At 39.8% G+C, this 22,344-nt stretch overlaps 1 protein-coding gene across 1 annotated transcript; it reads left to right on the top strand.

The window, feature by feature from the left end:
• The first annotated feature begins 1,855 nt into the window (after positions 1 to 1,855).
• Positions 1,856 to 4,309, top strand: kcns2 (potassium voltage-gated channel modifier subfamily S member 2). The gene is made up of 2 exons (XM_030750347.1): positions 1,856 to 2,187; positions 2,489 to 4,309. The coding sequence occupies exon 2, from the start codon at positions 2,491 to 2,493 to the stop codon at positions 3,928 to 3,930; it is 1,440 nt and encodes a 479-aa protein (XP_030606207.1). The 5' UTR covers positions 1,856 to 2,187; positions 2,489 to 2,490; the 3' UTR covers positions 3,931 to 4,309.
• Positions 4,310 to 22,344: the final 18,035 nt, after the last annotated feature.

Here is a 22,344-nt window from a genome sequence, read left to right as displayed (position 1 = left end):
CTAAAAGCAGAATGAGGATGCAGTGCATGAATAGAACTGTAAAGATCCAATCTGTTCAGGCAGTCTCACGGGTTTACACACTCATGTTGAGCTCCAATTGTTGGGAGAAGAAAATGTGATGAAATTTTAATGTTCTGGCTGCTTGGGGGAAAAAAATGGCAATGAAAGATCTTATTTAGGTGTAAATAGTTCCAGTGCTGCCTGTGGCCGTTATATTTCCAAACAAGTGTTGCAATTCAATACAGCAAGTAGGAAATTGCATCCAATGCTCCTAAATGTATTTTAAATTGGAACTAAGGTCTGGTGTCTTCAACAAGATGGCTAGTAAATGACACTGGAAAGAAGGGAACCTGAAATGATGACAGCGGCGCAGGCTGGGGGGTTGATGCTGTCAGAGCTTTCACTGGCTCTTCTCATTCAACACAGCTCTACAGTGGCAACTTAAAAGTTTGTTTTGGGATAGCAGCATATCTTTCTTATGTGCAAAATCTCCCTTGACAAAGGCCTAACTGATGGTATCCAAACAAGAGTTTACCCAAGAGAATCTCTATGTAAGGCAGCCTTTTTTCTGCAGGCACTATCGCCTTCATTAGACATGCTGCCATGTGTGACACAGAACCTTCAGCTCTTAATCAATAAAACCAGTGCTGCTGGGCAAGGCCACAGCTTTAACACCGGCTTTATGTTCCGCCAGACAGAGCTGTTAATGAGGTCGCCACTGAACTGATAAAAGGAGATTTGGGAGGTGGTCTTGGTTGAAAGATGATATGTGCTTTTTTTTTTTTCTTGGCTCAAAGATCATATTTCCAACATACTCTAGTGATGATTAGTAAACAACATGCTGAGTGAAGAGATATTGGCATGAGTTGAATGTCATGAATCTATTGATCTGCACTAGATGATGTTGAATGTGTTTGATCAGTGACCACAGACTCAACAATCAGTCATAACCTTTTACATCAGGGCATTGGTCTGCATATATAACATTTACATCTGTGCAATAAATAACAACAGAGAACATTCAACAGAGGTTTTCTTCTCAATCTGCTTGTTGTTTTGTGTTATCTGTGACTCTGATGTAGCTCTCGGAAATTTGACACACTGAAGACGTTACAGGTTTTCTCTGTTTGGGCTTTGAGACTTCTTACAAACTTGTATGTATATACCTTGTTAGCGAAAGGCAAAAATGAGTTGTATCACGAGAAATATAGACAAATATAGAGATTTCTTTTGGGAGCTTGAGCAATAGTAGATTCACAAAAATCAGAAAATCTCTGGCTCTTGTGTATTATTTAGTTGCATAGAAGTGCAATGGCAATGTGAACATTTAAAATATTGGTTTAGTATTCTTTTTCATTTGTGTTAACTTTCTGATGTGTGTGTGTGTATGTGTGTGTGTGTGTGTGCGTGTGTGTGTGTGTGTGTGTGTGTGTGTGTGTGTGTGTGTGTGTGTGTGTGTGTGTCCAATGATATTATTGTAATAACGTTAAACCTATATGTCACCACATTTTCTGGCTCCGCAGCCACTTTCCATTTGATTTTGTGTCAGTCTGGAGTTGGAATTTTTTTTTTCGTTAGTTGGCGACTCCCTCTCTACCCGCACCTCGCCCTTGAGCACTATGATGCTGAGATCACTTTGAGAGGGCGGTGCAGAGGAAGAGCTACGTGTTGCTGCTCAGCAACAGATAGAAAGAAGAGAGAGAGAGTGAGAGAGTGTGTGTGTGAGAGAGAGAGAAAGAGAGAGAGAAAGAGAGAGAGAGAGAGAGAGAGAGAGAGAGAGAGGAATTCCCTCGCAGAAATAAAAGCGGCTGCCAGGGCGTGTATCAGTTCCTATGGTACCCAGAATTTCCTGTGATACCTGTAGCAGCTGAAGGAGGTGGAAAACCCGATGGATGAAGGATGTGAGGGCAGCCATCTACAACAAGCCTTGGGGTATATTTGAAGAGGGAACGTCAGTTAATCTCTGCCTGGAGGCGAAATTATATTCGTCACCGCGCCGACTGTGTTTGAAATAGGCGTCCACCTCTACCAAATAAACCTGTCATAGACCCGCTTCTCTGGAATCCAGGGAACAGAGGTCTCGGCGTTCATTACAGGTTGCCCGCAAACTAAAATGTGCCATCACTGGAGCTGAAATGCTGTTGAGTCTTCTCGCAGGAGGATTCGGTGAACTGGACGCGCTTTAAAGTAAGTTCTTTTAGTTGTCTTTGTTTCAGCAGCTGAAGCTAAAATCGTTGCTCTTTTCTTCGCTGCTATTTCATAGAACCCACGTGGCTCCCACAAAGGCTTGTCACTTTTGTCTTTCACGTTTAAAAACAAGTGTAGGAGCCTATCAATGGATAAAACTACAGTTTAAAAAAAAAAACAAAAAAACTTCCTCTTGTGCGTGCCTCTGACTGTCTTTGTTTTCCTCTTTGTGTCTGTCGACTGTCGCCCTTTCTTTCTGTCTTTCTGTGCGCCGCTTGTTTCTATGTGCTTCTCTCTCCAGATATGACAGGTCAAGTCCTGGGTGAACCGGGCGGCAGGGCTCACATGGATGACAACGCCGCCATCCGCATCAACGTGGGCGGCTTCAAGAAGCGTCTCCAGTCGGACACTCTTTCCCGGTTTCCCGAGACGAGGCTTGCGCGTCTGCTCCATTGCCAGTCCAAAGAGTCCATCCTGGAACTGTGCGATGACTACGACGACACAGAGAAAGAGTTTTATTTTGACCGGAACCCAGCGCTCTTTCCCTACGTGTTGAATTTTTACAACACAGGGCGACTGCACGTCATGGCCGAGCTGTGCATTTTTTCTTTCAGCCAGGAGATCGAGTACTGGGGTATTAACGAGTTCTTCATTGACTCCTGTTGCAGCAGCTCCTACCACTGTAGAAAAATGGACCAGGACCGGGAGGACTGGGATGACCGCAGCGATGAAGGAAGCACCACTTCATCTTTTGACGAGCTGTTGGAGTTTTACAACGACGCGTCCAAGTTTGACAAGCAGCTCTTCGGGAGCGCAAGGAGGCGCATCTGGTTGATGCTGGATAACCCCGGTTACTCAGTGGCCAGCCGCATCATCAGCATCCTCTCTATCCTGGTGGTGCTTGGTTCCATAGCCACTATGTGCATGAACAGCATGAGTGAGTTCAGCCTGTTAGACAGTGAAGGCCAACCCACAGAGGACCCACGTTTTGAAACTGTGGAGCACTTCGGCATCGGTTGGTTCACTCTGGAGCTGGTGGCCAGGTTCGCTGTTGCGCCAGATCTGCTGCACTTCTTCGATCATCCGTTAAATGTGATAGACCTGGTGTCCATACTTCCGTTTTATCTGACACTTCTTATAAACCTGGTGGTGGAGAGCAGCCCCGCACTGGCTAACCTAGGACGCGTCGCGCAAGTGCTGCGGCTGATGAGAATTTTCCGCATCCTGAAGCTGGCCCGTCATTCCACAGGGCTGCGCTCCCTGGGGGCCACACTCAGGAACAGCTACAAAGAAGTGGGGCTGTTGCTTCTCTACTTGGCCGTCGGGGTTTCGTTTTTTTCCGTCATGGCCTATACGGTGGAGAAAGAGGATAACGAGGATCTCACCACCATTCCTGCATGTTGGTGGTGGGCCACCGTCAGCATGACCACCGTGGGATACGGTGATGTGGTGCCGGTGTCTATTGCCGGCAAGCTGACCGCCTCTGCGTGCATCCTGGCCGGGATCTTAGTAGTAGTGCTTCCGATTACGCTCATTTTCAACAAATTCTCCCTCTTCTACAAGAGACAGAAGCAACTGGAGATCGCAATGAGAAGCTGCGACTTCGACGAGGGGATAAAACAGGTGCCATCTGTTAACCTGAGGAATTATTACGCACATAAAGTAAAATCCCTCATGGCGAGCTTGTCAAACATGAGCCGGAGTTCACCCAGTGAACAGAGTCTAAACGAATCAATACACTGAAACAGTTTCATGAGGGACACCCAATCAGTTTGGGTGACGTTGTTCAATTCATGTGGCCTATCGAGGAGCTGTCCAGAGTGCTGAAATTCTCTGGACTAAAAGTCTACTTCCTTCCACTGATGTCTGACCGTTTGCCTCTCTGTAGCTCAGTGCAATAATATGTTAATTTATGTGTCCATCACTATGAAAAAATAAGCAAATGTAGAGGACAACCTGAACATCATGTCTCACTGTGCACTAATATGGGCCCTCAACAAATAGGCCAGAATTTGACCACATCAGATGAAAAAGAAAATGCTGTAGTTGTTCACAGTCACAGACAGTGTCACACTATAGTCCACTTTTCAGCTATACATGTCGTGATCAAATATGTCTGAAGTAACTGCCACTGTATCTCTTTTGAAAGAGTCTTGATGTATAATTGTGGTGTTGCAACAATACTTCAGATCTGTGGTTAAAACAAGTGTATTAAAAACAAAGCAAAACAAAAATACATGACATACTTCCTTGCTTTTTAATCGGAGAGCTAGGGTCTGACTGTGATCCTGATTGAGAGAACACGCGTAAGCCTGAGGGGTGGAAGGGGGATTTATAGTAGCAAAGTGACTGACACGATATCTGAAACAGTTTGACAGGCATGGCAATAACCATTCAGAACTGACATGTTAAATAAATTTATTCATCTAAGGATTTGATTTTTTTTTAATGGCAACACTATTCCAGTTCCCAAGAGACAGTTTTAAAAATTTAATCAGTACATGTTTTAAAAAGAAAAAAAAATGTACGCCATAATAGAAGTTATTCCACAGTGAAAGAGAATTGAGGAGAAAGCTAATTTTTACAGAAAGCAACTCAGAAGATGAATGGCTGTGACAAATCTACATATTTCTCTCTCTCTCTCTCTCTTTTTTTTTTAGTGTGTCCAGTTAACACAAGTTTTATAATCCCACAGGGGAAGCCTGATGTTTTTGTACCCTTCTCCCTGTTTCTGGTCAGCCTTGTAATAAGCAGCTCTCCCACTGGATGCAATAACAGCTGCAGAAATTCAACGGAGAGCACTCACTTAGTGTTATTGATTTCAGCTTAAAGGATAATGAGCTATTTGATAGAAGTAGGCTGCACCTCTAAAAAAAAAAAAAGAAAAAAGAGAAACAGTCAGATTTTGCACCATCTCATACTTCGGTACAGTTAGCTGCATTGATTTCCATTTTTAATTTAAAGAGCATTTCATTTTGACATCAGTTCTTAAAATGAGAAATGATTATGAGTTTCTTGAGCTGAATCTTCTTGTCAGCGTTGTGCGGTCGCGAGTGGGAAAAACGTCACTTTGTCACTGTCGGTGTTTTGTTTTTCTCAGCTTACAGATAATTCATACATGTGTGCACATTTGAATGACTCGAACAATCAAACTAATTTGCTCCTGTGGCTGAGAGATAATTTAAAATTCATTGTCTCAAGATTAATTTATGCAGACAGGCAGAAGTATTTTACATATTGCTGCTCATAACTAATTAGTCTGAGCATATAAAACCACACGTTGCAGCTCAGTGGCTGTCACCTGTGGTAAAGGTACCTCCAGAAGAATCACAGAGACAACAAAAGATAAAGTTTTGTGTAATTTTTTTTTTTAATTTATGTACTATTGTATAGGTTTAAATAACAAAAAAATCCTTTAAATATCAAAGAGCTCTTGGATGTACAAATAAGGTCATATCGCATATATAAACACTGAGTGTTGATTCATTCAAGGAGTAATAGATCATTTCAGTGCATTTCAACAACAAGGTTCTGCTCACATTTCAGATCCTAATGAGAAATCTATGTATTTCCAGCATCTTTTCCCAGTATTTCTGGGAGGCTCATTTGAAATAATATTTATGCTCAGAGTCCAATTATATCAGTCTGCTGTTGTTTAAAGACTCGCCCCCTGGGAGAAAATCCAAAACACTACTGCGGCACCCAACCAGGATGGAAAAATCAGTAAATGAGTTCACAATGGCAGCGGGTGACATTTTAACATATCAACAAAGGCATAAACAAAAGAAAGAGCAACAGTCGATCTTTTCCATCTTAGGGACAAGAAAGAAATTAAAGAATTTGGGAGAAAATTGAAAAGGACTCCAGGACTGCAGGCAAAGGAGAAACAGTAATAAAGAGAGTGGATTTGCCCAATGTCATCTAATTCCAAGTGTCTGGGCTTTGGGTGTGTATGTGTGTGTGTGTATGTGTGTAGGTCAGCATGACTCCTGAGAATGAAGATGGAGACGTCTGGCCCCTTAGCTGCCTCCCCTCGGCTCGCCTGTATCATTACCCTATGACTGTGGTGATAGATGTATGAAAGGCCCAGGGCCTGCCTGGCTCACAGTTGAGTACAGGAGGCAGCTCAGGTCATTAGAGGATGACCATGGCAAAAATCTGCTTTCCTCCTTTCCAGTAATCAGCAGAGCTTAAATATCCAATCCAACCATCAATGTGACTGAAATCTGTGACTCAACATCGTGAAAAGAAAAGTTGCACTAGGCTGTTTTTTGTTTTTTGTAATTTCTTATGCATGTAATCATCAAAGCTTTTAGAGGTGCACTTGATAATAAGGGTTGGTTAATTACTTTCTTTGAATGGTAATCATTAAATCAAAAGAGTTTCTTTAGATCAAAGGACTTCTGATTTAAATGGGCTTCCTAAAAAGTCAAATGAGCCTGGGTTCATTTGGTTCCTTTCACACTGGCTGCGAACAAAGACAAGAGAAGATGAGCATTAAAAAAGATGCTGAAAATCTGGGAAGATTATTAAGCTTATTAATGCACTGCTGACAGGGAATAAGACTAAATGGCATGTGTGCTTCCGTGTGTGCTTCCATGTGTGCGTGTGCAAACGTACTGTACACAAACATACCAGACAGCGAGTCTAATGGGGAACTTATTGAAGCTGGCAGCACAAGCCTCATCTCCAGGCTGCTCTGTATTGGTGATATAAAACTCTGTTACTAAGCAGGCGTTCCGTGTTGTTGCACATTACCATCTGCTACTATTCGTTTGCTTTAAACAGTGTGGGAAGATTGGATCTTTTCTGTGTGCATGTTTCTTTCTCCTTCCATACTTCCCACCATGTGTGATCTGTGAACATCTCCAAAAATAATCTTTCATTGCATGGATCACAGCAGAGCTAATTATCACATGCAGATCTCATGCAAACATCGAACGCAGGTAACACGCAACAACACGGCTGATTGTTTGTTGTTGTTTTTTATGGAAGCATTAGAAATTCAAAATCAAATAGATGTTTCAGGGTTGTGGAAAATAATCAGAACATATTTTTTATATGTGGACTTAACGAATCATGAGCTCTCCAGACATTTAATTTTGAATCTATATTTCAGTTTTAACCTCTGGCTTTTATTACTTGACTTTTGGCCAAAGCAAGCAAAACAGGAAAAAAAAAACAACAAGTTGGAAAAACAAAATTTGTAGCATTAGACGACAAATAAAGTCTAATTTTAGAACTCTATCATTTAAAAGAATTGTTCAATTGAAACTAAATACCAAAGCAAGCACAGCAAAATTCTCACAAATATGTTAATGCTTAGATTTCTAGCAGTGCTTTTAGCACCTCAAACTGCTTTTAGCTTCTAATAGACACTAAGGATGAAATGCAAACTTGGTAAAGCAGACAGCTGCCCAGGATCCCTAAAACTCCACATCATTGGTGTTAACAGTCTACACAAATGATTTAATCCAGCTTTCATACATAAATCATCTTTCATTACTTTAAGCTTACATGTTGCTTTTTCCATGTGGAGTAATGAACACACACTGAAAACACCAGTATACTATATTAGCTTTTTTCATTAAGAGTATGTTTCTTTAATGCATTGATGGTTTCATTTGTAAAACATACTGGAAAAACCCCTTTTATTATTTCTGAAGCCTAAATGAAGATTTTTGCTCTAAAACCAAACTGTAGGTTTGATCTCCAGCCAACAGAAAACGCCAATCACCAAAATATGAATGTAACAGATATCACTGCACATTTTTACAAGATATTTCAGTCAGAATCATAAATCACAGCATCACGGTGCAGCTAGAGGAAAAGTCTGTGGGTTATCATCTGGGAACCACGAATGTCTATACTAATTTCTGTAACAATCTATCTGGTAGATGTTGTGATATTTTATGTGCAAAGTGTGCCGATCGGCAAATTCATTGGGTCTAACAAAGGTCTTGCCAAAATTTCACGGCTACACTGGCATTCCTTGAGCTACACAGCTCCATGACGCAGTTTCATTAGCTGCTATGTGAGCATATTTCTCCACCTTTGTTCTGAATGAAGAAAAATATTCTAATACTACATAAAAAATAATGTAAAGACCTGTGAACCCAAACAAAACTTTGTGCTGGTAAAACTGGTGCTGGTCCTCCACCAGAAAAAAATCTATATAAAAAAAACCTTTGAAAGACAATAAATCTGAATAAATGAAATCATTAATATGTCTTCTTTTTAATGCAGCCCTTGGTCTGCTACCGTTAAGTGACTCATCCACAGAGACAGATGTTTTTGGATTTAAATCACAATGGTTTTCACACTGAATTTTAATGAATAGCACAAAATGGCCCAATCGAACACTCAGGGAGTGCTATTCTACCTTTTACCAAAGACTGTTATGAAAATCAATTCCCACATTTATATTGGAACCTCATGTCCAGTCTTGTTTAAAGAGCTTGAAAGGCCACAAATGCATTTTTGTTCTCCACAGCCAAGAAGGGTAATGGTGTACTCTGGCAGTGTTGCACAGATGGCAAAGAGGTAGCAATACTTTAATTATACGATGTTGTATATTTCAGGACTTTTCAAGTGCAAATCTGAACCTTACAACTAGGAAGGGTTTATTATCCCTTAGTTATGAAGAGTTGGACCAGAAAAATGTGGCTTGTAGCGTCTGCTTTCAGAAGTGAAAAGAGTTTTTGTTTTTGTTTTATTACCTCTTCCTGAATATTCTCAGAAACTCTGGATTTATAGACCATTTGGATTCACCCCCACTTTTCCAGCCAGGCCATGGATTCTTCTATTCGATCTACGGTGCAATGAGAATCATTTTTCATATACTGCAGATACTCTAGAAGGCTGCATTGTGGAATTACCCCAAAGCCCTTTGAGAACCACAGTAATAGACTGCACACACCTATGATATCATGCATGAAATCATCAAGGTCTAAAAAGGGCTCTTGGAAAAACAGACACACATACATGCACACACAGGCAATGCCTTAATATCTGTTGACTCATAATTCACACGTGCCACTACACTCCTCTCTGTCTGTAGTGCGACTCTGCATTTCAGTAGCAGTGTGGCTAAATCAGTGGCCCTGGTGGTGGAAACATAATGAAGTGATGTTTACTGCATGAAGGCTCGGTGTGAGATGTAGCAACTGTCTACCAGTGGCTAAGAGGGAAGACACTAAATGTTCTCATGCTCATGCAGAAATGGAAAGTCTCCTTAAGTTTAGAATTGGGTTGTGGAAGAATATGGATGCCAACAGACAGCTCAGGGTAAATTAAACTACAGCTATTTCTCAGACAAGGCAACTCCCACAGGTGACAGAGTCAGACTGAACCCATTATTACGGCTGGACAGGTGGTGGGGGTCAAGCCAAGAGGACAGACTTAATCAGACCTTTTCTAAGTTCAAAGTCAGACGAGATAGCCATAGATTACTTATCTGTCTGTGTCTCTTTATGCACCTGCGTGGCCACGCATTTTTGCTTGTATGTGCTTGTTGTATGTACGTGTAGCGGCGTGTGTGTGCGTGCCTTTTTTTTTACTTCCATAATCAATTTCCTCAGGGATGTGCCAAGGACACAAGTGCAGACAGTTTGATTTGTAAAGCTTGAACAGGAGGGTGTCTGAGAGCATCGGTGCCAGTCCACCTGAGCCCAATGGGATGATGTTAATACTACACTGAGAAAACCTTGACATCTGAAGGTGCGCACTTTTAGAAAAACAAAAAGCAAAAAACAATTATACGGAAACTACTGCAGCAATCATACAGAAAATAGGAATAAATGTGGATGACTATTGAGATTCCTTCAACCACATGGCTCTTGACAGTGTGATGAGAAGTATCTGCAAGAAGCACAGAGGAAATAATACTTTAGGTAAAGATGGTGGAATGATTTACATCAGTTGGGGCCACGGGCACAAGGAAATATGTGTTTTGACTCGACGTAAGAGGAGACTGAGAAAAAAAAGACAAGAATAAAGATCTTGGATCAAAAGAAATTTTCAGCTGTTGGTGGAATGTGTCATCAGAGCAGTTGTCAAGAGACAACGCGCACAACATGTGAGGAATGCTGCACGAAACACTGATTTCCTGAAAATAACAGGGGCTGTGATAACATATTGTGAGACATGATGTGAATATAATAGCATAATGAGTCTATTTCTGTTCCTAAGTGCTGCAGCCCTTCTCTCTTTTTTCACCCGCTTTTGCTCCATCTATCTTACTGGATCATCAACTCGCTAAATACTAAGGGCTACATTCATCCCACCAGCGTGTTGGGGAATGGTGATAATTGCCAAATTTGTTAAAAATGCAGTGATGTAACTTGTCTGGTGTGGTTAATTGCCTTTGAAATCCACCTGTGTTAGAATTATACCGTGCTGCAGCTGCTCTGTGGGGACCACGCTGTCTAAATGAGACTGATTATAGAAACAAACTGAGCTTTGGCCGGCCTCTCTGCGTTCAGTGGAGTGGCTGTGTACTTTTCATTTTAACTAATCTCAGGTTAGCTTCTAGTGTAGGTGGTTTGTGTGCCAAGGTAAATGTAGAGGTGCCTGTGGTTCTTTATGTCCAGTAAAAGTTAGTCACTGCCGGGGGACTGTTGGTCTAAATGTTTCTGAAACAAGAACTTTTTGATAAAGTAAATACTAGCCAGCAGCAGTTTGTTGCCATTTTATCCTGAGGCAATGAATATGACTGATCTAAGTTAATTTGAAAATTAATGGATGCTATTGACGTCAAATAGAGCCAAAGATAACCAAGTTATTTCCAAGGAAATTAGGTGTAATGGAAAGTGACAGTATTGGAATGATTATGATATATCTGGTAATTGGAGTGTAATTTGCAAGTATAGCCACTCTTACAAACAACTGATGATAATTTACTAGTGCTGAATAATGTAAATCATTTTCATAAGTGATTAAATTGTACCTCAAATGGTTTTAAATTATGTTTTTAGCTCTTGGAGGTAGTGCAGCAACAATTTATATTGCAGATTAAAATGGCAAATATGTCAGCCTGTTTGCACAACCAGCAGATGTAGGCAACATTAGCATTCATGTTTTTCCTGACCACCTGGTTACTGAGCATGACAGTTAATTCTAACTCTCGACGGAAATGTCTCTTTAAGTCTCTCCACAGAGCAATCTATCTATCTATCTATCTATCTATCTATCTATCTATCTATCTATCTATCTATCTATCTATCTATCTATCTATCTATCTATCTATCTATCTATCTATCTATCTATCTATCTATCTATCTATCTATCTATCTATCTATCTATCTATCTATCTATCTATCTATCTATCTATCTATCTATCTATCTATCTATCTATCTGTGATACATAGTGATGTGGAGGACATACTGAGCAAGCAAACAAAAGGATATAGTGAGGGTGAGAAGGTAAACTCATTCCAATTAAAACTGAAAAACAATTCTTAACACAAATAACAGGATTCATTCACTGAGGACGTTTGTTGAAGCTGTGGGTGATTCAGCAACCCAAGATGAAAGAGGGACCAGCTTGGGGATGCTGCCTCGTGTTCATCACAATCCCACTGGAGGCAACAGGGGTGTGAATCTGAGAAAACAGCTGAAGAATACAGATGGATAGCTTCCCATTATGGATCATTACTGCTTCCCGTGAACCAAATACTGTATCTGCTAATGTGAGTGTGGAATAGTGCTGTGTTTTTTTTTATTGTGCTTTTAGAACTTTTTTATGGAGGCTGCAACAGTAAAAGCTGTTAAAGTGGTTTTATGAGTTGCTTCATAAACATTATGTTGACTTAATATCAACATAAACCATATGTCACAAATCATAATGAATTGGCGTGTCACAGATAGCGTGCAGCCGAATAAAAGGGGCAACAATCCCTTTATTTAACTGCAAAATAATGTCCTTGGCAATGCATACACAGTCACACAGTCAAGTTCAAAATCTCAGCTTCCAAGCTCTGTCACTTCAAATAGGCTCACTCGTGAGGAAGAAAAGGGAGCAATGGAGGAAAAGAGAAAGAGATTTGCTCACCCAGACCCTTCTAATCTATTAGTCTGGACTGCATGTCAACTCCAATTGAGCAAACACACCTAAGTAAGACTCTGTTCTGTCCCACAGAGACCAGTGCTGTTCAGCTGCTGTGTCCACGGCAAGATTTCTGAATATGCTTGTTCTGGCTGTGGATTAGGTTTCTTCCATAACAGCCCATCTGTATTCCAGTCACATTTCTGTGTACAGCGACACACTGAGCACCCGTACCCCAGCCAGTGTCAAGGCTTAAGGAGAGTGCAGTGAAGTGAAGCCACAACAACAGGACCTCTGCAGTCCTTGAAGCAACCCACCTTTGGGGAGACTGCCATGATGCTCTCACCAACGCTCCTGGGGCCACAGGTGGGAGCAATGCTGCCTCTTTGAAACAGATGGTGGCGATTGCTTTCCACTGAAATGTCACACCAATATTCCTTGCGTAAAAGATTGCATTACTCTGTATCTCAGAGCCACTGGGGACTGATGCATCATTTGGAGGAGCTCATTATTCTTTCATGGACACTTCTTAGTACTTGAAATACACACATACACACGCTCCTTTTCCCAGTAGGACTCAGGAGAGGACTCTCATGCATTCACTCATAAGGTCACCATTAATATAGCTTCTCAGACTTGTGGAGATGGTGATGGATGGTTGATATTTCCTCAGAAAGCACACTTTGTTGTGGATGCCAGTAAAAGGCTTTACTCCATCAGTCAGCCAGGAATCAGATTTTCTTTTATCCAGGGGCATGAATCTATTTGCTTCTGTCTGGTGGTGCCACTGGGCTCAAAACACAACAAAGAGAATGACATCTGAGTGGGCGTGGAGTTAATGACATTCTGTCACTGCTGATATGGTGCAGACTCCGCCAAGGACTCATCTCCCCCTTCAGACCTGATGGGTGGAAGCAAAGACAGAAAGAATATGAGGTATATTCCCCTGCCACTGCAATTCTGCTTTCTTCTTTTCAAAAATACTGTTCTCACTATTCATTCTCATGCACTTACCCATGAAATGATTTGTATTGCTTCTCTTTTTCACCCTTTTTAAATTATTGCTCCTTTTCCTCAAAGTTACAGGATTAAAATATTTTGCAGGTGTGTATTAACTTCAGGAAACCTCAGCCAGTGTTTTCAAAAAAAAAAAAAAAACTTTTAAAAACAGATCAAATCATCTTGAACAGCTGCATCTTAAGCCATGAAAGTTTCCAGACATGCCTTCACCTAATTATCCATTCCATTCATTCTAATGTCATTTTCTTTTCTGTTAAGTTCTCCTTGTTGCACTGTAAAAGCAAAAAATACAAAAAAACACCCAATATCAGGCAGGAGGGAGTTCCTGTGGAGAAATGCAGCAGCCTTTTCACAACAGCTCTGGTACAACAGGAAGACATTTAATCAAGTCTGCAAAATTAATAATGTAGTGTTATATAAATGTTCAGAAAAATTCAATGCACATAAAATTCAAGGTAATTAACATGGGATTCTATTGATCAGATCTATAGCATATGTCTTTGTTAATAATCTTAGTCAATATGTAATGCATTTCTCCTGCAAATCAAGTTGATGTGCATTTTCTGGTGAATGTAAACTATGGCAGTTGGGATGATGGCTGTCTATATTTGACTATGCCTTCACACAGCATCATGCCAATTCTGTAATAACCAGATGGAAAACTGTCAGTGAAGTTGCCAACACAAATAAATGCATATGCCATACCATAATACTTGGGAGATTACACTTTGTGACTATACAGCAACTGAAGCAGAAATCACACCTTCCTTTTAGGTTAACTTCTCTATTAAAAAGCTAACAGAATGGAAAAACAGACTAAGAGTATGCACCCGTTAAATGCTAATCTCATAAATGATAACACGGCCATGAAGATCACAGCCCTTTGTTCTTTCTTTATAAACTCATTCCTCTTTCCTGCTCGTTTACAAATCCATTTTGTCACTTTTTAATTGATCAAGTTTTAATTTCAAGGCTGCTCTTTCATTTCTGCTTTCAAATAGCCATGCTAGTAATCATTACAGAGCAGAAAACTGCCTATGAAAGCTATGAGGTCAGCTTTTACAGTGAATTGCATTTAGCTTCAGAAAAGTGGTGTGCAGGTTCTCAACACTGCAGCTGCAACCACATTTGCTTTAAATCTTTCTGTGACAAGTCTTTGACAAGAATGAGCTCAACTAGCAAAATTAGTTTAGCTCAGTGTAACTAAAACAACAGAGTTGCAGTTTGCAATAACAACAAATATATTCCTATAATAAATAGAGTCATCATTAAGCTGTAGAAGTTCTGGCTGTTGTGCGCAGCATTCTCAAACATTGCTTTATCACCGCTAAATTAAATGTGACACCTTTGAATAATTACACAAACACATGAGAGGATGACACTCGCGTCCACGGTACTGCTTGCACTGACATTGTAGAAGATGTTGCTTCAGGGCTTACATCAAGAGGCTAATTGCTCTGGAGATTATTCTGACAGCTTTTCTCTCCATCCACAACCTAAGCTTGCATTTGATATTCTCTGCATGCGATTGTAGTGTTGAAGGCACGCGTGATTTCAATTTTGTGCTATGAAAGCTGTCGAGGTAAATTCCATACTAGTTTGTAATATTCTGCCGTTACCTTCATGTTTGCATGGTCACAATTAAACTTCAGTTGTTTTATGCAAATTTTGAAGGTTTCTTAAGTGTTTAACATTGTAATGTAACAATGTAACAACACTGGGAATGACTGAAAAAAAGTGCCACTGTCTTTACTAGTACATTAGGGGTGTAGTGATTCTTTTAGAAGAAATCGGACAGAATTAGAAATATGCTCAGTTGTGGGGTTACTCATAAAGCGTAAGTGAGGGTGTTGCTGGGAAAAAAGCATTAGTCAACTCCGTCTGGATGAATAAATAGATGAATAACAGCACACAACCTGTACATTCTTCCAAGACAATGCAGTCATTAAGGTTGAAGTGAGTCACAGTGCCAGTGCTAATTTTCAGCTCAAGGCTGCTGGGAATAATTAGAATCCTATCAGGCAGGATGGACACAATATCTACACTCTATAATCAATACAGACAATTGCAAACTGCACTGCATCCTCTTTCCATGGATGAACAGTGAGAGTGAGGAACAGATCCAAGTCAACCAGGCAAAAGGGTCAAACCACTGAAGCATGCAGTGTATCAGTGTGATTGACAGGGTAATATTCTATAATGGGCTAACATTCAGGAAAAAAAATAAATAAATCAGTGTCCAGAGTTGGTGAACATACAAATTTGAACAGGGTGAAATCCACTGAATGGGCTCAACAATTCCAGCACTTGATTCTTTGTGAACCATAAAATCTACATTCTATGATGGTGACTCTTTTTTAACAGTTTAATATTTGGTGATTAGAATTCAGCTCTGAAGTGTTAAATACTTTTTTTTTTTTAACGTGGCAGGTAATTCACAGACAGGGATTTGTTTTGGAAAACCTGGTTTAAGAGGAGAGACAGCCTGAATCCCACCTGCATCCAACATAAGACCTGACAGCACAGAGGCAGAGTTACATTCTCTTAAGCTGCTTTGCAATTTCTTTACAGCTGCCACCCTTGCTCCCAAAAAACCCAGAGAACCTGTGTCTGCTTCCCAACCACCTAAATTAGAGAGGTTATTCATAATAATCTAACGAAAATTAATATGACTACTTAAAGTGAACATATCAAAACGAGACAATTAAATGTGGACTAAACCATATTAGATCTCTTGTCAGTGTTAGTGAACAATTTAGTGTAGAAAATATAAATATACTGGGTTACTTTAACATGTGGCAGATGTTGACAATAACAGCCTTAAAACAGCATTTTATTCCATAGCAGTGAAAATGCACCAACCACATTTAAATGAAGTGATTCCATTATTATTTACTTCAGTATAAAGGCCAGTACAATGGAGAGCAGCTGTCTTGACTTAACTCCCACATAAGTTGATATTGTTGATAGTGCTGCAGGCTAACTGTTGCACCTATGAAAGAGGTCATGAATCAGGGAGGCTCTTGCGGCTCTTTGCAACCAAAAAAAAGTTCCACCAAGTTCTGTACTAGGACAGCTACTTTTCTTCTTTTTTTGTTTTTTTTTAACCTTATGCATTCTACCATAATATTTTTAAGACACATCCCATACATTTTAACTACTATGCAGTACAAACATAGGCTACAATGGACTATACCTTATGAAAGTAAAGGAGATTCTGCCAAAGCATAATTCATAGCATCTTCAGTTTAGCACGTGGTAGCTTCAGGGTCAAACAAAGCCGCATGAGGCTGAAATAAAATTCATCCACCAACAACTTGTGGCCCTTCTTATTAGAATGGGAGTTCACACACCAACACACAACAACACTCTGAAAGCAACTGGCTTCCTTTTACACTCCATCTCCTCAGGTGAGTATCTGGAATCGCCTAAGTCTGGGGGGAACAAAACCAAATAAAAAGCTATATATCTACAAAACAAAATAATAATTTAAGAGCATATATGCTTTAATCAGTTAGATATATTGGAAATACCCGGACTATGCTCCCCTAGCGTGTCACTTTGGTTTGCCCCAGGGCTTCTTAAGCAGGTGATTGAGCTCCTTCCACTCATTTTGATCCACATCTTGCTGAGAAGACAACCAGGGAAAAGGTGAGTACTGCTAACATCTAAATTAGCACACACTCTTTTATAAACCATGCAACACTAAATTTAGGTTTACAAGATAAATAATTCTAAAGTTGTGAAAAGCTGTGATTAAGTTTTTTTTTTTTTCCAGCACAGGTATGATGACCAGTCTCCCTCCGTCATCTTTCACAAATTGTCACTTAACATCAACTAAACTCAACGAAGGATCCCCAAACATTAAGTGTGTGCCTTTTCATTTACCTTGCAGTCTCAATCATTCATGAACTAGTAAAAATATAGATTGAGGTAACAAAACTCCTGCTTCTTTGGTGGCAGGTTATGTTTGTTGAACTCTTAAAGTTATGCTGCCGTAATAAAATCTGCTTCTTAGAAAGTTTTTGTCTTGCAGGAAGAACAGATTTATGTATAAACATGCTGTATAAATAAAATAAATATCAAGAGCTATATTAAAATAATCAAAGTTAATTTAAGGTTTACCATAATTTAGTATGTATTAGTTGTTCCCTCAGTTGAAGCTTTGTTGTATTGCCAGCCTTTAGGATTATCATTGATTGGAATAAAATTAACCACAGATGTTAAAGCCTCAGTAAAGGCAAGAGTTACTCTGAATCATCTCTCCAGCTAGAAGAGAAAACATGGAGGGACTAATCTCAGTGTGACAAGCATTTCATTTCACCTTCACCTAGGTTATATATTCCTTTATCATTTTACTTTCAAGCTTTGTGATAACACATATGCTGTTATCGGGTGAAGAAGCCTAATATACACTTCTTGCAGTCCATCTTCTAAACATTGTAGTTTCAACACTGCAGACCCATGACAGCAACATCTGCTGATAAAAGGAACCTAATGTAAGTGCATTCAGATTCTCTGAGCACTACATTTCTCTTCAGTTGACCTTCACATCTTTCCTTGACCTCATGGAATTTTCCATAAAGGTCAAGGAAATAGAAAAAAATTAAGGAGATCATTTTTAATTAAAAAAATAATAATTTGCTATTCAACAGCAGCTCATGTGTACAGAAATTAATTAGCAGGGCTGTGAGAACCAGTACAAGCTTGAATACACATCACTGACAAACACCATCAGATTTCACAGACACCCCCAAGTCTATACGACACACACGCACGCACGCACGCACACTTACTGGCTCATTAAAGGAGAAATGTGGAGCAGTTTATCACAGAGAGTTCATGCAGATCTGGAGCATTATCGACCTAAAAACGGCACAGCCTGTCACTGCTCTGTCACGGCTATCGACACGCTGTCTGCAGCTAGATGGATGTCTGTTCCATGGCTTTAATTGGCTGCTCTGATATCCACAGAGATTGATCAGTGGTTTCACAGCTTACAGATGAACTGCACAGGAAGCCACAGGATCAGTCACTGGTTATCCAACATGTCCTCTAGAAATTCTCCAAAAATCCCAATGACAGGAAGTCGCACAAGGGAAATTTCCAGCAGCAAGAATTTTTCACTACTCTCAGAGTGCAAAACTAAGAAAAAAGAAAAATCACTTATTTCTTAAACTAACGGGTGAAACAGGCTTGGAAATTACTTAAATGGCAATACACTTCTTTCAGACACTTCATGATTATACTTCATGTAACATATGCTTTTGTGTAGCAGGATACGATGATGAAACTGATAAGCCACATTGCATTTTTAAATAGCTAATCTAACCTGTCAGCCATAAAGTTTTTATAATTATTATAGTAAAAATGACTACATTGATGCCTATTACTGTGGGGTTACATACTCATGCAAAACAAGGTGTTTAAGCTGACTGACTTACTGTCACAGGTGTGAAGTATTTAAACACAAGTGCTTAAGTACTCAACCAACTACTACAGCAATGTGTTGCGTAGATAAAATACACACAGCAATTTAAGGAAAAGGTTTCCAAGGAAATCCTTTACATTTAAGGAACCTGGTATTTTATAGTAAACACTGGCGGGGGCAATGCTTGTTGCACAGACTGTATATTACTGCACTTATAAGGTATAATAGTCTATTTTAATTTAACAGTTCTTCTGATGATTGAGGTTTACAAGCACACAAATTTTAAGTGGTGTCTAAACTTGTTAATAGTTATCAGACGCATAAAATAGGATATTTTTAAGAAAATAGTTCATATTTGCTGCACTGCAATGTTGCAACCAACAGTGATGTGAAAGAGAGTTTCCACAGGATTGTATGCAGTCCTGTGGAAAAACTAAGTACACTTTGTGATTCAGTGGTTGCATGGCTCAATTTGGGCCACGCTTTAGCTGTTGGACAGGTGGCCTCACACTGAATACTTTGGTGCCCAGGTCCTGTGGCTGCAAAACAAACCCACATCATTACCATCATCACCCTCCACCACCGCGACTGAAATTTGAAGTGTTTGTGCTGATGTGCTGTATTTGGTTGTTTACCAAATGTGGTGCTGTGCATTATGGCTAAACATCTCCACTTTAGTGCCATCTGTCCAAAGGACAGTGTTCCAAAAGTCTTGTTGTTTGTTCAGATCAATTTTGCAAATCTAAACTGTGCTTAGGAGGCTTTCTCCCGGCAACCCTTTCACACAAGCCACACTTCTTCAGTCTTTTTCTAATCAGACTGTCATAAACATTAACATTTAACATGCTGAAGCCTGTAGAGTTTGAGCTCCTGTTTTGTTTTGGGTTTTCTGGCCATTTCTCTGACCACTGCACAGTCTGACCTCTGGGTGAAAAATTTTTCTTCAGGAAACAAACAAAAATGATAAAATGCACTCAAGTCATTATCATCCATATTCAAATAACAAATCTTTCCCCCAAATACAAAGACACAACACTAATTACACACTTCTCACTGCCTTTAAATAGGAACAATAGAGCCAAAGTCAAAAGCTGAAAGACATCATGGAGGTGGGAAAGGTCAAGCATGCCGAGGAAGAGGATGCGAAAGACCATTTATTTCTGATACAATTTGTGCAACTACTGTTCATAATAACATATAACCAAACAGGAAGTTATAAGAGGAGGAGCTTCCACCTTGATTTGCTTGAATATTGCATTTATGACACTTTGTGTCTACACTTCTTTTTGGGACTATTTTACTAATGACTTATACGAAAGAGGAACCAGGGCAACCAGAGCAGTCTCCATAGTTTATCACCTGAAATGGGAACAGTTTTTTTGTTTGTTTTTTTTTACCAGTTTCACTTTCCATAGCCTCTTTGTTTCAAATACCTAACATTCCCTGTTCCTTGGTGCAGTATAAGATATTTCTTAGTAAAGCATTGGTAGGTTTGTCAGAAAAATATGACAAAACATTATATAATATAAATATAAATAAATATAATTTGTCAGTGTGAGAGTACAAAAATGTTGGGTGGTATTGTTTTAAATCTGAGTTTTAGTAAAAGGATATGATAAAGTAATTATTTTTTACTGTAATTACTGCTTTGAATGAATTCTTCTGGTGAATAAAAGGTAGCAAAGATATTAAACCAGCAGGTCTAAATGTGTGCATGAGAATGTATGCATTTATTGAAATACGCAGTGTGCGCCTCTGTATACAAATATACTATATACAAAATTAATATAAGTGCGCTTGGCTGTAGTTATGGCAGAGAGGGAGTTAATCAGCCACCTGTCTTTTCTTATAGCTTCTCCAAAGGGACGTGCCAAGAAGGCAACCGCTGAGAGTGAAAGACAGTATCTTGATTACATTTTTCATCAAAACAATAGGCTCTCTCTCCCAGTCTGGCAACTGGCAGCAGCCCAACCATATAATTGAGAAGATTTCATATTGCCAAGTAGAGAAGCCTGTTTCCCTGTGGGTTAGAGGAACAGGTAGATATCAGGAATAAGAAATAAGAGCGTGAAAAAAAACTGCCAGTCCTTCAAAACACAACCTCATAGGTAATTTCTGTAGGCACGTTTTACAGCCACTACCTACCTACATTTTAAAAAGAACTCAAGTGACCTCTGACGATCGTACATGAAAGGGTATGTGAATAACGTGTTTGGTTTTCTTAATTAATTGAAAATGATGATGAGGGATGAATTAAGGGACGGTGGCTCTCTGCTCCCAGACAGTGAATGTGAATGCTGTCTGTCTTGATAAGTAACTTTCTGATCCCTAGTTTCCAAACAAATTAGGCAGAACACAAGCACCAGAGGAGAGCAGCTTGATGAGGTCTGTGGAATCAATATGCCATTAAAACCTGTCTTTGCCCACCTCTGCCCATCTGTGCCCTCTGGCTGGAATAACTGTGTGTGTGTGTGTGTGTGTGTGTGTGTGTGTGTGTGTGTGTGTGTGTGTGTGTGTGTGTGTGTGTGTGTGTGTGTGTGTGTGTGTGTGTGTGTGTTTGAGTGGCAGAACCTGCTGTACTTGCACTGAGCAATACAGATATATTCTTCAGCTCTGTGATTAAACCGTCAGTAACTATTTCACAAACTTGAAGACCACAGAGAGACAATAAAATTGATTAAAACACACATCTTCAAAAAGGTGCATCCAAACATCTCCAGCCTAACATCATCTGCCATGGAAAGAGGAAGATCTATCAAATGCTTGGGAAGATGTGACAATCACAGAGATAAAAACTCTCTTGTTGAGCACATTTATCATATGACACATTTAGCTCAGTGAGAAACTAAAATGATGGTGTTTCCAAAGGAAAAGAAAAAAGTATAAAAGTATACTTCAAAAGATATTTCTGAAATCTGCAGCTCCAATCTTATTGGTTCATCCTGGGGACATACTTAGCATTTAGAGGTCTTAAAGAAACACCATGCTATTTTCTTCAAACACGGAGAAAAAAGCCGCTCTGCTAGAAAAGCTGTAGCAATGGTTCTTATAAAATCTCCTCAAGGATGAGCCTTTTCACTGTCAGAAAGACATCTGATAGCAAAGAACAAAAGCCCTCCTAAAGTCTCAGTGGCAAAGAAACTCCACTGACCCCTCAAACAGTCTACCTCTCTCGACATGTTTAGAAGAGGACAAGGAGGTGGAAGCAAAAGAGGGAGGCCTAAAGGTACAAACAGATACACTGTCACAGTCTGCATGATATGCAGACTCATTGTTGGATTGAGGACCCAAAGGCAGGTGGAGTGAGCTTAAATTAGCTGTTCGTTGACAGATTACCATTATAAGCAAGATGAATGTAAATCCAAAAAGGAGAACATTGGAAACTATTAACTACAAGGAAACACACACTGGGAATGAGAGACACTAGGGCAAGGGGAACACACTCCATTCAGAGGGGGACCATGACATGGTCTGCCTGTGCGGATCTCTCTCTCTCTCTCTCTCTTTTTCGCCCCACCTCTCAGTCTGCATTCACAGAGGTAATGAACTCACCTGTTGCCAACCTGGTAATTTTCCTGATTAGCACTTAAGGTGTTGAATCTTCAGTCTTTGCTGGATTGTTGCCTTGTTCACCAAACTCTTTTGTGTGAGTACTTACCTT

Source organism: Archocentrus centrarchus, chromosome 16, assembly GCF_007364275.1.
Source record: "Archocentrus centrarchus isolate MPI-CPG fArcCen1 chromosome 16, fArcCen1, whole genome shotgun sequence".
Lineage (NCBI taxonomy): Eukaryota > Metazoa > Chordata > Actinopteri > Cichliformes > Cichlidae > Archocentrus > Archocentrus centrarchus.
The sequence above is the reverse complement of the archived record's forward strand: the minus strand, read 5'-3'. Positions and strand labels throughout refer to the sequence as shown.